Raw genomic sequence first — 15,101 nt, 5'->3', positions numbered from 1 at the left:
TCTTTATGTTGAGGTGTAATCCATACTGAAGGCTGTGGTCTTTGATCTTCATCAGTAAGTGCTTAAAGTCCTCTTCACTTTCAGCAAGCAAGGTTATGTCATCTGCATATCGAAAGTTGTTAATGAGTCTTCCTCCAATCCCGATGTCCCATTCTTCTTCATATAGCCCAGGTTCTTGGATTATTTGCTCAACACACTGATTGAATAGGTATGGTGAAAGGATACAACCCTGACACACACCTTTCTTGACTTCAGAGCACATAGTATCCCCTTGTTCTGTTTGAACAACAGTCTCTTGATCTATGTAGAGGTTCCTCATGGGCACAATTAGGTGTTCTGGAATTCCCGTTCCTCTCAATGTTATCCATAATTTGTTATGATCAACACAGTCAAATGCCTTTGCATAGTCAGTAAAACACAGGTAAACATCTTTCTTGTATTCTCTGCTTTCAGCCAGGATCCATCTGATGTCAGCAATGATATCCCTGGTTCCACGTCCTCTTCTGAGTTTGACTTGAATTTCTGGCAGTTCCCTGTCAATAAGCTGCTGCAGCCACTTTTGAATAATCTTCAGCAAAATTTTACTTGTGTGTGATATTAATGATATTGTTCAATAATTTCCGCATTCAGTTGGATCACCTTTTTTGGGAATAGGTAAAAATATGGGTCTCTTCCATTTGGTTGGCCAGGTAGCTGTTTTCCAAATTTCTTGGCATAGACGAGTCAGAACCTCCAGTGCTGCATCTGTTTGTTGAAACATCTCAATTGGTATTCTGTCAGTTCTTGGGGCGTAGTTTTTCACCAGTGCCTTCAGTGCAGCTTGGACTTCTTCCTTCAGTACCATTTATTCCTGATCATATGCTACCTCCTGAAATGGTTGAACATCAACCAAATCTTTTTGGTATAGTGACTCTGTGTATTCCTTCCATCTTTTGATGCTTCCTGCATCGTTTAATATTTTCCCCAAAGAATCCTTCAGTATTGTAACTTGAGGCTTGAATGTTGTCTTCAGTTCTTTCAGCTTGAGAAATGCCAAGTGTGTTCTTTCCTTTTGGTTTTCTAACTCCAGGTCTTTGCACATGTCATTATAATACTTTGACTTCTCGAACCACCCTTTGAAATCTTCTGTTCAGCTCTTTTACTTCATCATTTCTTCCATTTGCTTTAGCTACTTGACATTCAAGAGCAAGTTTCAGAGTCTCTTCTGACATCTATTTTGGTCTTATCTTTCTTTCCTGTTTTTTAACGACCTACTGCCGACCACGCCCATTGTGTGTATGTACCATAATTTGTTTATCCATTCATCTGTTGATGGGCATTTAGGTTGTTTCCTTTTGCTGTTGTGAATAGTGCTGCAGTGAACATGGGTGTGCATATGTCTATTTGTGTGGCGACTCTTATTTCTCTCAGGTATATTGCTAGGAGTGGGATTGCTGGATCATTATGGTATTTCTAAGTCTAGCTTTTTAAGGAAGTGCCATATCGTTTTCCAAAATGGTTGTACCATGTTACATTCCAACCAGCTCTGCATAAGAGTTCCAATGTTCCCATAACCTCTCCAACATTTGTTTTTTTCTGTTTTTTGGATTAATGTCAGTATTGTCAGGATGAGGTGGCATCTCAAGATAGTTTTGATTTGCATTTCTCTAATGGCTAATGATCTGGAGCATTTCCTTGTGTCTGTTAGCCGCCTGAATGTCTTCTTTGGTGAAGTGTCTGTTCATGTCCTTTGCCTGTTTTTTAGTTGGTTTATTTGTCTTTTGATTGTTCAGATGTTGCAGTATCTTGTAGATTTTTGAGATTAGACCCTTGTCGGATATGTCATAGCCCAAAATTTTTTCCCAGTCTGTAGGTTCTCTTTTTACTCTTTGGATGAAGTCTTTTGATGAGCGTAAGTGTATATTTTTAGGGGCTCCCTGTTATTTAGTTTCTTTTCTGGTGTTTGTACATTGTTAGTTATGGTTTGTATCCTATTTATGCAGTATATTAGGTCCCCTACCATTGTCCCTTTTTTTTCTTCCATGATCTTTATCATTTCAGATTTTATATTTAGGTCTTTGATTGATTTTGAGTTAGTTTTTGTGGATGGTGTGAGGTATGGATCTTGTTTCATTTTTTTACAGATGGACATCCAGTTATGCCAGCATCCTTTGTTAAAGAGACTGTCTTTTCCCTATTTAACAGACTTTGGTCCCTTGTCAAATATCAGTTCCTCATAGATGGATGGATTGACATCTGGGTTCTCAATTTTGTTCCACTGGTCTATGTGTCTATTGTTGTACCAGCACCAGGCTGTTTTGACTACTGTGGTGGTGTAATAGGTTCTAAAATCAGGGAGTTTGAGACCTCTCACTTTGTTCTTCTTCAGTAATGATTTACTTATCCAGGGCCTTTTCCCTTTCCATATAAAGTTGGTGATTTGTTTCTCCATCTCATTAAAGAATGCTGTTGGAATTTGGTTCAGTATTGCACTGTATCTGCAGATCGCTTTGGAAAGAATTGACATTTTCACAATGTTGAGTCTTCCTGTCCATGAGTATGGTATATTTTTCCATTTATGTAGATCTCTTTTAGTTTCCTGCAGTAGTGTTTTGTAGTTTTCTTTGTATAGGTCTTTTATGTCAAAGACTTTATCTTCTTGTGGGCTATTGTAAATGGTATTGATTTGGTGATTTTCTTTTCAAAGTTGTCTTTGTTGGTATAGAGGAATCCAACTGATTTTTGTATGTTAATCTTGTATCTGGCTTCTTTGCTGAAATCTTCTATTAGTTTCAGTAACTTTCTTGTGGATTCTTGGGGCTTTTCTGTATATAAGATCACATCATCTGTGAATAGGGATCATTTTACCTCTTCCTTACCAATTTAGATGCCCTTTATTTCTTTTTCTTTCCTTATTACTCTAGCCAGGCAATGTTGAATAAAAGTGGTCTTAAAGGGCATCCTTGTCTGGTTCCCACTCTCCTGTTTCAGTCTCTTCATTTAGAATGATGTTGGCTGTTCACTTTGTATAAATGCCCTTACTATGTTGAGGAATTTCCCTTCTATTCCTGTTTTGCTGAGAGTTTTTATTAGGAATGGGTGTTGAACTTTGCCAAATGCCTTTTCTGTGCAGATTGATAAGATCATGTGGTTCTTTTCTTTTGTTTTATTTATGTAGTGGATTATGTTGATTGATTTTGTAATGTTGAACCATCTCTGCATACCTGGTATGAATCCCACTTTGTCGTGATGTATTATTTTTTTGATCTGCTGTTGAATTCTATTGGCTAGAATTTTGTTGAAAATTTTTGCATCTATGTTCATGAAGGATATTGGTCTGTAGTCTTCTTTTTTTTTTTTCTTTTTTGAGGTGTCTTTGCTTGGCTTTGGTATCAGGGTTATCCTGGCTTCATAGAATGAGTTTGAGAGTATTCCTTCCTTTCCTGTGCTCCAAAATATCTTGAGTAGTATTGGTGTTAGCTCTTCTCTGGAAGTTTGGTGGAATTCTGAAGTGAAGCTGTCCAGGCCTGAGCTTTTTGTTGTTGTTGTTGGGAGTTTTTTTAATTACCTCTTCAATCTCTTCTTTTGTTATGGGTCTGTTTAGTTTTTCTACCTTAGTTTGTGTTTAGGTAGGTAGTGTGTTTCTAAAAATTTATCCGTTTCGTCTAGGTTTTCAAATTTGTCTGAGTACAGTTTTTCATAGTATTCTGTTATGATCCTTTTTACTACAGTTGGGTCTGTTGTGATATTACCCATCTTGTTTCTTATGCGGGTTATATGCTTGCTCTCTTGCTTTTCTTTTGTCAGTTTTGCCAGTGGTCTGTCGATTTTGTTGATCTTTTCAAAGAACCAACTTTTCGTTTTGTGGATTCTTTCAATTGTTTTTCTATTCTCTTTTTCATTTATTTTTGCTCTGATCTTTATTATTTCCTTTCTTCTGGTGCCTGAGGGCTTCTTTTGCCACTCTCTTTCTATTTGTTCAAGTTGTAGGGTTAATGTTTTGAATTTGGCCCTTTCTTCTTTTTTGATGTGTGTGTTTATTGCTATAAATTGACCTCTAAGCTCTGCTTTTGCTGTGTCCCAAAGGTTTTGGTAAGATGTGTTTTCATTCTCATTTTATTCTATGAATTTCTTTATTCCATCCTTAATTTCTTCTATAACCCAGTAGTTTTTGAGCAAGGTGTTGTTCCATTTCCATGTGTTCGGTTTTTGTTTCCTTGCTTTTTCTGTTGTTGATTTCTGCTTTAATGGCTTTATAGTCAGAAAAGATGCTTTGTAATATTTCGATGCTTTGGATTTTGTTAAGGCTTGCTTTGTGGCCTAAAATGTGGTCTGTTCTGGAGAATGTTCCATGTGCATTGGAAACGAATGTATACTTTGCTGTTGTTGGATGGAATGTTCTGTATATGTCTGTAAGGTCGAGTTGGCTGATTTTGGCATTTAGATTTTCTGTATCTTTATTTAGTTTCTTTCTAGATGTTCTGTCCTTCACCAAAAGTAGTGTGTTAAAGTCTTCTACTATTATTGTCAAACTGTCTATTTCTCTTTTCAATGCTGTTAGAGTTTGTTTTATGTATTTTGGGGCCCTGTCATTGGGTGGATATATATTTATTATAGTTATGTTCTCCTGGTGTATTGCCCCTTTAATCATTATGTAATGTCCTTCCTTATCCTTTTTGGTGAATTTTGCTTTAAAGTCTTATTTTGTCAGAGATTAATATTGCTACTCCTGCTCTTTTTTGGGTATTGTTTGCTTTATATATTTTTTCCATCCTTTAAGTTTTAGTTTGTTTATGTGTTTGTGTCTTATGTGTGTCTGTTGTAGACAGCATGTAGATGGATCATGTTTCTTTTACCCATTCTGCCACTCTCTGTCTCTTTACTGGTGTAGTTAGGCAATTTACATTCAGCGTAATTATTGATAGGCATGAGTTTACTGCTGTGTTTTTGATGTATTTGTGTGTGTGTGTGGTGTTAACGGTTTCTTTGTTTTGCTTAATTTTCTGTGCTGAGTTCTTTTTGTTTATGTATTTTCTTTTCATCTCTTTCATTATTGGTTTTGTGTTTGCTGAGTCTTTATGTTTTTCTTCGTTTTTATTTTGATGGGTAGATTTGTTAGCTTCCTTTGTGGTTACCTTGAAATTTACCTTTATTTTTCTATGTTTAAATCACTGTTTTATTTCTTGATATCATCTTGGCTTCCTCTCCATATGGAAGTTCTATGACTACACTGTTTATTCCCTCTTTTTTGTTTTGACAATGTTGTCATTTACATGTTGATGTCTCTGGTTCCCTATTTTCAGTCTTTTAGTTTTGATTTGTTTTTGTGAATTCCCTATCTGGGTTGATATCTGGTTGATCTGTCCTGTACCCTAGTCTTGGATTGTTGTCCAGTGTTGTTGGTTCTCTAACCAAAGGACTCCTTTGAATATTTCTTGTGATTTTGGTCTGGTTTTTACAAATTCTCTTAATTTCTGTTTATCTGGAAATGAGCTAATTTTTCCATCATATTTGAGATGCTGGGTATGTAATTCTTGGCTGGCATCTTTTTTTTCCTTCAAGGCTGTATATATGTCCACCCATTGCCTTCTTGTCTGCATGGCTTCTGCTGAGTAATCTGAGCTTGGAAACCCTGGTGGCGTAGTGGTTAAGAGCTACAGCTGCTAACCAAAAGGCCAGTGGTTCAAATCCACCAGGCACTCCTTGGAATCCCTATGGGGCAGTTCTACTCTGTCCTATAGGGTCGCTATGAGTCGGAATCAACTTGATGGCAATAGGTTAATCTGAGCTTAGTCTTATTGGTTCTCCTTTGTAGGTGACTTTTTGTTTATCTCTAGCCACTCTCAGGATTCTTTCTTTGTCGTTGGTTTTGCTTATTGTGTCCTAGCTTCTTGTTTTATTTTGATATGCCCAGATAGGCTGGTCATGTGACCTAGTTTGATTATTGGCATCTTTGAAGCCCTCATGTCCTGGCACCAGGTGGTTAGAGCTGCTACTAGGTATGTGAGCACAGGGGTCCATTTACTTTTCTTGTGTGGATTCAGCTCAGGTGTCTAGGTCGTCAGTCGCCAAGTATGTGGTGCAGGCTCTCACCTACAGTCCTAGAAGGGCAGGGCTACATAGGGGTGATTGGAGCAGGTGCAGGTGTCTGGCTGCAGTAGGTGGTTATGTTTTGAGCAAGGTGGGGGGCTGATGGCTGCCCCTGATTGCCTGGGTGGAAGGTGTGTCCCTGTTCCCTGGAGCATGTAGGTGGGTGGGTTTTGCAGCCAGACTTTGGGCACCCAATGCTGTTGGCTGTAAGGACTAGGAGGCACCACTTATTCTGGGACCCCTGTTGTGGGTGGCTAGGTGGAGTGGTTGGAGCCACCAGTCCTCGGGCCCCTCGTGGGTAGGTGAGGACCCTGCTTAATGGGCAGGGAGGTGCAAATGTCATTAATCTGCCACTCCCCGTTAGCTGTTGCAGTTGAAAATAGGCTTCAGGTATATACCCTGTTGTACTATGCTAGTGAGGGCCTCCGCAATTGAAATGGGCCCACACAGGTCTAGGCAAGGGTGAAAGGCATTCAGAGTCTGTGGACCCCTTATGCCTGTGCCTAGGCAAAGGGGCAGTGCCTGCCCAGAGGTCCTGGCTTAGGGGAGCTGGCAGATTATTTTTTCCTATTTGTTATTCATTTGTTTATTTGTTCCCTCTCCAAAGCTGGGAGACTGCCTTAGACAGCACAGTGGGTCCCACTTCCAGCCCAGGGGGCATGGCAATCGCTGAAGCCATTCCAGGACCAGAGCAGAGCAGGGAGGGGGCAGGTGAAGGGGAGAGAGTCACTTCCCAGAGGGGAAGGGTTATTTTGATCCCATGCAGTAGGTTAGATGCACTTAACTTTTGCAGATCCAGCGCCGCTTCCCCCTGACTCCGGAGGCTTGTGCAGACTCTCCACTGCTTGGTTTCTTCCGATGTGGAAAACGCGTCCCGAGTGCTACTGCTTGTCTCAGTCTGCACGCATCAGCAGATCCGGCCTGCAAAGTACTGGCCAGGTCAGGTTTGGCAAATCCTCACTGCTTCTGAACTGTCTCTCCCTGCCCCTGCCATGCAGTCCAACTCCTCAACTTTGTCTTTGATGTTCAGGGCTCTTAGATTGTCATATATAATCGATTCACTTGTTTTTTTGGGTCTTTGTTGTAAGAGGGGCCACAGGAAGCATCTGACTATTCTGCCATCTTGGCCTCGCCTCTAACTCTTTGTCATTGGTTTTGGCAAGTTTGATTATGATATGTCTTGGTGACTTTCTTTTGGGGTCTGTCCTGTATGGGGTTCATTGAGCTTCTTTGATAGATATCTTCTCATCTTTCATTATACTATGGAAGTTTTCTGCCAGCAAATTTTCAACAATTCTCTCTGTGTTTTCCATTATCTTCCCCTTTCTGGTACTCTGATGACTTGTAGATTTTTCCTCTTGATAGTGTCCCACATAATCTTAAGCTTTCTTCACTTTCTTTTCCATTCTCTTTTTTCTGACTTTTCCTCAAACAAGTTGATGTCAAGGGATTTATCTTCCATTGTCTTCTGACTTCCATTGTCTCAGTTATGCTCCTGTGACATTCCATTGAGTTATCTAATTCTGAAATTCTATTGTTAATCTTTCAGATTTCTAGTTGTTGTCTCTGTATGGTTTCTAGTAGACTGTTTATTCTGTCGTTTTGTTCTGTATTGTTTTCCTGAATTCTTCTGTTGCTTTGTCTGTTTGTTCATTGGTTGGGTCTGTGTTTTGCCTGATCTCCTTCCTGATTTCTTGGAGAGCTTTGCATATTAGTCTTTTGAGTTCTTTATGAGGTAGTTCCATTGCCTTATCTTCCTTGAGAAAGTTTTCTGGTTCTTTATTTTAGTTACTTGCTGGAGCCGTCTTGTCCTGCTTCTTTATGTGATTTGATATCATTGGCATCATTGAAGCTCTCACCTCCTGTCTCCAGGTGGTCTGAGCAACTACTAGGTGTGTGAGCCTGGGAGTCTGTTCACTATTCCTGAGTTGGTGTGGTTGTTGGGGTCACAGGTGCCTGGGTTGTCCATCACTGAATGTGTGGTGTGGAGACTCTCACCTACAGTCCTAGGTGGACATGGTTGTGTGGGGGTGTTTGGAGCAGGCACAGGTCTCTAGTTTCAATGGGGGGCGATGTAAGGGACAAGGCAAGGGGCTGTTGGCTGCCACCAGGTGCCTGAATGTAGGGCATGCCCCTGTCCACAAGAGCATGTAGTCAGGGGGGTGGGAGGGGTAGTGCAGCTGGTCCTTTGTTGGTACCATTGGCTAGAGGGATTGGGAGGCATCACTAATTCTCAGGCCCCTGGTGTGGTGGCTAGATGGAGTGGGTGATGCCACCAGTCCTCAGGCCCCTGGTGTGGGTTGATGAGGGCCCTTTTTAGGGGGCAAGGCAGTGTCATATGTCACAAATCCACAGCTCCCACTTGGCTGCTGTAGGTTGAAAATAGGCTTCAGGCAGATGCCCTGCCCATGATGTCCTAATGGGGGCATGTGGTGTTGGCTTAGCCCGCAAGGCACTGGGGTGGGGGTAAGGGTGTTATAAGTCTGTGGACCCCCTATGCCAGTGGATGAGTGAAGCAGCTGGTGCCTCCAGACCCAGCCATGAGTCCCAGGCTTGAGGGCCTTGGAGCTCTAGTGGGAAAAGGGCGTGTAGTGGGTTGGGAGCTTGCACTTAACTTTCACAGGTCTGGTGTCACTCCAGTTTGGTTCTGGAAGTGCAGGCAAATTCGCTTCTGTTTGGCTGCACCAGATGGAGTGGCTTTTGGCTTGGAATGTTGCTGCTTGCCTCAGCCTGTGTGCACTGCACAGATTCAGTTAGCAGGATGCCAGTGATCCTGCAATCTGTAATTCCCTGTTTCAGCTGTTTTTGAATTGTCTCTCCTTCCACCTGTCATTCAGTCCAATTCTTTAGCTTTGTCTTTGATGATTAGGGTTCCTAGATCGTCATATATATCTGATTTACTTGTTTTTTCAGGTCTTTGTTTTAAGAGGGATGACATGAAGTGTCTGACTATTCTGGCTTCTTGGCCTCGCCTCTCTCTATATATCGATTGTGGTGATGGTTTCGTGGGTGCATGCAGCTATCAAAACTTACCAAATTGTACACTTCAAGTGGATGCATTTATTTAAGTAAATTATTCCTCAATAAAGTAATTAGAAAAAAAATTTGTGGAAGGAATGGAGAGAGGGAAAAATGAAGAGAGAAAGGAATTATCATTATACTCAAATCCAGATGTCATAAAGGAAATTATTGTTATTGTTTTGGTGCTTTGACAAGGACACCAGAAATCTCTTCATTAGGATCTTTCAAACCTGAAAACATCCTGTCAGCGACAAACAGGTCTCTAGAATAATATCTTAATAGCTTTAGAGTTCTGCTAAAAGTGGTTCTTCTGCAGCCCTCCCCAAATATGCAGATTATCTGAAAGAGTCTTGAGTCTTTGAGGTGTCCTAGTGGAGCTCCTTGGTTGTTCGTTGAAATGTCTTGCATGAAAGAAGTGGGCTGGGATGATTGTGGTACAGGGTTGCCTTTCCCTAACTTGAAATGCCTCCCTTAGTAAAAGGACATTAACTTTTCTCATCTAGTTGAATCAAACAAAAATCATGCACCACTGTATTTGTCAAGGAGGTAAGTCAATTTTTTAGTTGTTAGGTCCTCTTAATTTCTACTGCCTAATGCTTGTGTGCTTGATAATTTCAGCCCAGTATGAATGAGCAATACAGGTGTGAGAAATGCTGAGTTATTAGTCCATCAGGCACAATTTCAGAGGAGGATAATAGAGATTAGAATCCAGAGAACAGAGCCAAAGTTGGAAATGTAAGGCAACCAATTGGTAAATCAAGCTAGAGAGACTAAGAGTGAGTCAGATTGGTAACAGAAAATCCAACAGATAGAGGAAAGTTTGATCAAGTGAAATTGAGCAACACTGAAGCTCATTTTATGAATGTAGAGCTGTCACCAGGGCATTCATTTTATGTGCGGACAACCTTCTTCACTGGGCCAAGGGTATGTGGGAGCTGAGAGGTTGGGGTGGATTCTTAAAAGGATCAGGTCAAAAAAATTTGTGTGTGTGTGTGTGTGCACGCACGCACATGTACGCATGCATGCTCATGCAAGCATATAAAGATGTAAATATAACAAAACATTATCAATTATTGAATCTAGATAGAAAGTATATGGGTAATCACTGCACTGTTTTTTCAACTTTTCTGTATGTTTGAAATTTGTATAAGCTGACACTCTTCTTCACATTCTAACTTGATAGCTGGTCATTTTTCCTAACTATGTTTGATCAAGCTGGATAGTCTAGAGTAGAAGATACATAGGAAAAGCCTGTTTTAGGAGAATCTGGCACTGAAATAACACTAAATGTTATCTGAAGTCCACCTAATCAAATTGGAGGGTGTCCTGCCATCAGAAGTGCAATTAATGAGGAAGGCAAATCAGACAATGAGGTAGCTGCTCTCAGAGGCACATACAGGATGGGAAGGTGATTACAATTGCCTCTAGAGCTAGAAAGACAAGGCAGGGTGGATACCTGACATAGAGGAAGTCAAAAATTTTAAATTGGAATTTAAAGGAAGTTCTCAGGGTGCCAAAGTATCATTCCACAGATTACTTACTAATTGCAAAGGTAAAAATGCATTTTTACAGTTGAAAGATTTGGCAGTCACCACCTTGTTAAGTTGATCAAACTTAGAGTCACTATTGGGGGAAAACCTGATGTTGAGTGTCATGATACGATACAATATGAAATACACATCTTGCCAACCTTCTTTAACTTAAATTCAATGAAGTCTGGAGACCTAACTTCCTGTTTTCTAAAAGTATAGTAACAAAGGAACAAGTAAATGATACGATGTGGAAACAAACAGGAAAACCAGAATATGGTACAATCTGTGGAGTCACTGGGTAGTACAGATGGTTAACACACTCAGCTGCTAATTGAAATGTTGGCAGTTCGAGTCTACCCAGAGGCACCTCAGAAGAAAGGCCTGGAGATCTTATTCTGAAAAAATCAGACATTGAAAACCTTATGGAGCACAGTTCGACTCTGACACACATGGGTTCACCAGAAGTCAGAATCAACTCAGTGGCAACTGGATTTTTTATGTGATAACTGTGATGGACTCTTTAAAGAGTTAGAGCCATGGGAGGGAAAAGGAGATGGTGAGAATGTTCTGGATATAACAGACATAACAACCCAGTACAGTTTAAATCTAGGTGAGATTCTGGTTAAAAAAAGAAAGACTATATAAGGCATTCTTGGAACAATTGCAGAAATTTGAATATGGCCTTGGTATTAGATAATATTAAAGAATAATTACTTTTCATTTTTTAAGGTGTGATGATGCTACTATGACTGAGTAGGAGAATGTCTTTATCTTAGGAGATGTGTGTTGAAATATTTAAGAATGAAGTGTCATGATGTCTGCAACTTAGTTTCATATGGCACAGCAAATATATATATATATATATATACATATGTATGTAGTATATGTGGATGTATATGTATGTATGTGTAAATATAGAGAGACAAAGTAAATACATGTATACGTTTGTATGTATGTAAAGACAAAGCAAAACTAGTCAAATGTTATCAGTTGTTGAATCTAGATGGAGAGTATATTGGGTAATCACTGCACTATTCTTTCAGTTTTTCTGTGTGTTTGAAATTTCTCATAATTAAAAGTTAGGAGAAATTTTTGAAAATTAAGTAGCAAGAAATATTTGGACAAAGATAATCTTTTTAATGAAACTTTATAATGGAAATTCAAGAGAATAGTAAAATGAACCCCTTGTAACCATCATCCAGCTTCAACAGTTTTCAACTCATGGCCAATCTTGTTTTATTTATACCCTCACCCACTTAGTCCTTCCCCTGGATTATTTCTGAGACAAATTCAAATGTAATATTATTTCATCCATAATTATTTCAGTGTATATCCTTGAAAGATAAGAACTCTTTCTAAAAATCGTATCACATCTAAAACAATTAACAATGATTCCTTAATATAATCAAATGTCAAGGCAATTTCAGGTTTTCTTGAATGTCTCATAAGTGTTTCGATTTTTTTTTTTTTTTAACAGTTGGTTTGTTTAATCAGGTTCTAAATAAGAACTACATACTGCATTTGGTCAATGTGTCACTTAAGTCTTTTTTAATCCTTGTCTTTTTTTTTTTTTTTTTTAACTTTCTTTCTTGAATTTATTTGTTGAAGAAATCAGGTCACATAGCCTGTAAAGTTTCTCACATTCTGGGTTTTGCTGATTGCACCCCCAACATGCAGTTTAACATGAATTTGCCATACTGATACTCAGATCTAGAGGCTTCAATATATAATGATGGGGTTATGTACTTCCATCATGAGGCACATAATTTGTGATTGTTTCCCTTTTTATGATTTTAGTGATCATTGATGATGATGGCCTAGATCCATTATTTTAGGCAAACTTTTTCTGTAAAGGGCTGTTGTTGTTGTTAGGTGCCGTCTAGTCGGTTCTGACTCAAAGTGACCCTGTGTACTACAGGGCAAAACACTGTTGCGCTCAAAATCACTGTTATGCTTGAGTCCGTTGTTGCAGCCACTGTGTCAGTCCATCTCGTTGAGGGTCTTCCTCTTTTTCGCTGACCCTGCACTTTACCAGGCATGATGTCTTTCTCCGGGGACTGATCCCTCCTGATAACATGTCCAGAGTATGAAGTAAGATGTAGTCATGCCATCCTTGCTTCCAAGGAGCATTCCGGTTGTACTTCTTCCAAGACAGATTTGTTCCTTCTTTTGGCACTCCATGGTATATTCAATATTCTTCACCAACACCACAATTGAAAGGTGTCAGTTTTTCTTTGGTCGTCCTTATTCATTGTCCAGCTTTCACATGCATATGATACAATTGAAAATACCATGACTTGGGTCAGGCACACCTTAGTCTTCAAGGTGACATCTTTGCTTTTCAACACTTTAAAGAGGTCTGTTGCAGCAGATTTGCCTAATGCAATGCATCTTTTGATTTCTTGACTGCTACTTGCATGAGTGTTGATTGTGGATCCAAGTAAAATGAAATCCTTGACAACTTCAGTCTTTTCTGTGTTTATCATGATGTTGCTTATTGGTCCAGTTGTGAGGATTTTTGTTTTCTTTATGTTGAGGTGTAATCCATACAGAAAGCTGTGGTCTTTGATCTTCACCAGTAACTACTTCAAGTCCTCTTCACTTTCAGCAAGCAAGGTTGTGTCATCTGCATATCGCAGATGCTCCAATCCTGATGCCCCGTTCTTCTTCATATAGTCCAGCTTCTCAGATTATTTGCTTAGCATACAGACTGAATAGGTATGGTGAAAGGATACAACCCTGACACTCAGCTTTCCTGACTTTAAACCACGCAGTATACCCTTGTTCTATTCGAACATCTGCCTCTTCATCTATGTACAGGTTCCTCATGGGCACAATTAAGTGTTCTGGAATTCCCATTCTTCACAATGTAATCCATAATTTGTTATGATCCACACAGTCGAATGCCTTTGCATAGTCTACTGAAGGGCTAGACAGTAAATGTTTTCATCTTTGAAGGCCTTATGATCTCCATCACAACTACTCAACTCTGTCGTTGTAGTGTGTAGTCATAGACAATGTGCAGAAAAAAATAAGTGTGACTGTGTTCCCATAAAACTTTATTTATAAAAACAGGTGGTGGGCCAGATTTGGTCCATAGGCTATAGTTTGCGGACCCCTGCTTTATCCTAATATGTATCATAATTTTAGAAAACAAATATTAATACAAACAATAAAATTACTCAGAAAACAGTTTAAGATTTCTTTGTGTTTTTGCTCTTAGGATATATTCTACAAGAATACTCACAAATTATTGTTTTGAAGTTACATGAAATAATTTCTCTCTTGGTAGTAATGCCACCAACTCTATAGACAAGATAATTTCATTTTGATTTTACTTTTTGGAGATTTTTTTCTCAATTTTATTTTATAATTTTGAGAAAATAATAGAATCAAGTATACAAAAAATCAAATACACACAAAGAAAAATATATTTGAAGTCTAGCTTGTGTCCTTGTTTTTCTGTACTATTTCCTGTTCTGGATCAGAACACATGGAAATCCTACTTATAGATAACCATTTTTTAAAATTTTGTGGTTTAATCCTTCTATTTTAAAAAATACAAGCAAATACCTCTATTTTTTTTTTTTTTTTTTTACCTCTTTCCTGAAATAAATGGTAGCACACAATACTCTTTCTCCACCTTTCTCTTTTCAGATAACAATATACCTGGATTACTCTAGAGTCATATGTAGAAATATACTACAGTCCTTTTTACAGCTTATAGTACTCATTGTGTTGATATGTCAGAGTTTATTCAGCCAGTTCTCTATTGATAGACATTTGAGTTGTTTTTAGTTGAGTGAAGACAATCTTTTATTTTTCAAATGTTTTACTTCTTGACTCCACTCACCAAAGTGGGATGTAGAACATTTTCTTTATAAACTATGTTATGCCAGTTGACCTAGATGTCCCCCAAAACTATGGTCCCTAGGCCCCAGCCCCAGCTGTGAAGGCAGTCATTTAAATCACAGGGACAACAAAATCAAACAGACGAATAACTATACAAATTTAAAAAATGGCAATTTATAATTTTTCCAATGCTTTTTAACTTACAGAAGGAGGAAAAAAAATGAAATGACTCCAGATTTCAGCCAACAGCCACATGATAAGAAAAATAAATTACAGGACAAATCTAAGCTAAGAAAAGCTCAGTCACTGGTAAGTAAGTATTGCTTATAAAAGATTCACCACCATAAAGTTAATGAAAATCTCTGGATCTCTAATCCTATTTGTGAGATTGAATTTGTTTTTTTAATCACAGTCATCAAATGGTGGTTTAAATCTTGGTCTTTGATACTGACTGACTAGCTGTGTGACCTCAAAGAAACCTTTTATTTAATCTCTCTTAGCTTCTGTTTGCTCTGTCTGTCTTAAAGACTGGTTGAAATGGTGTCTATGAAACTGCTTTGAAACTATAAATGAATATATAATATAAAGGGAGTAAATTATCATTAGTTCTTTCTTCTGCAGTGATTC

At 38.8% G+C, this 15,101-nt stretch overlaps 1 protein-coding gene across 1 annotated transcript in view; it reads left to right on the top strand.

Annotated features, from left to right (window-relative positions):
• FBXO16 (F-box protein 16) overlaps positions 1–15,101 on the top strand; it is a 108,869-nt gene that overhangs the window by 81,922 nt on the left and 11,846 nt on the right. Inside the window, exon 7 of the mRNA XM_004382222.2 lies at positions 14,681–14,787. Within this exon, the coding sequence (XP_004382279.1) occupies positions 14,681–14,787 (107 nt within the window). The remainder of the gene's footprint in view (positions 1–14,680; positions 14,788–15,101) is intronic.

This window comes from Trichechus manatus, unplaced genomic scaffold, assembly GCF_000243295.1.
Source record: "Trichechus manatus latirostris isolate Lorelei unplaced genomic scaffold, TriManLat1.0 scaffold00091, whole genome shotgun sequence".
In the NCBI taxonomy this organism is placed as follows: Eukaryota; Metazoa; Chordata; class Mammalia; order Sirenia; family Trichechidae; genus Trichechus; species Trichechus manatus.
Note: the sequence above shows the minus strand (reverse complement) of the source record. Positions and strands in the feature narration are given on the sequence as shown.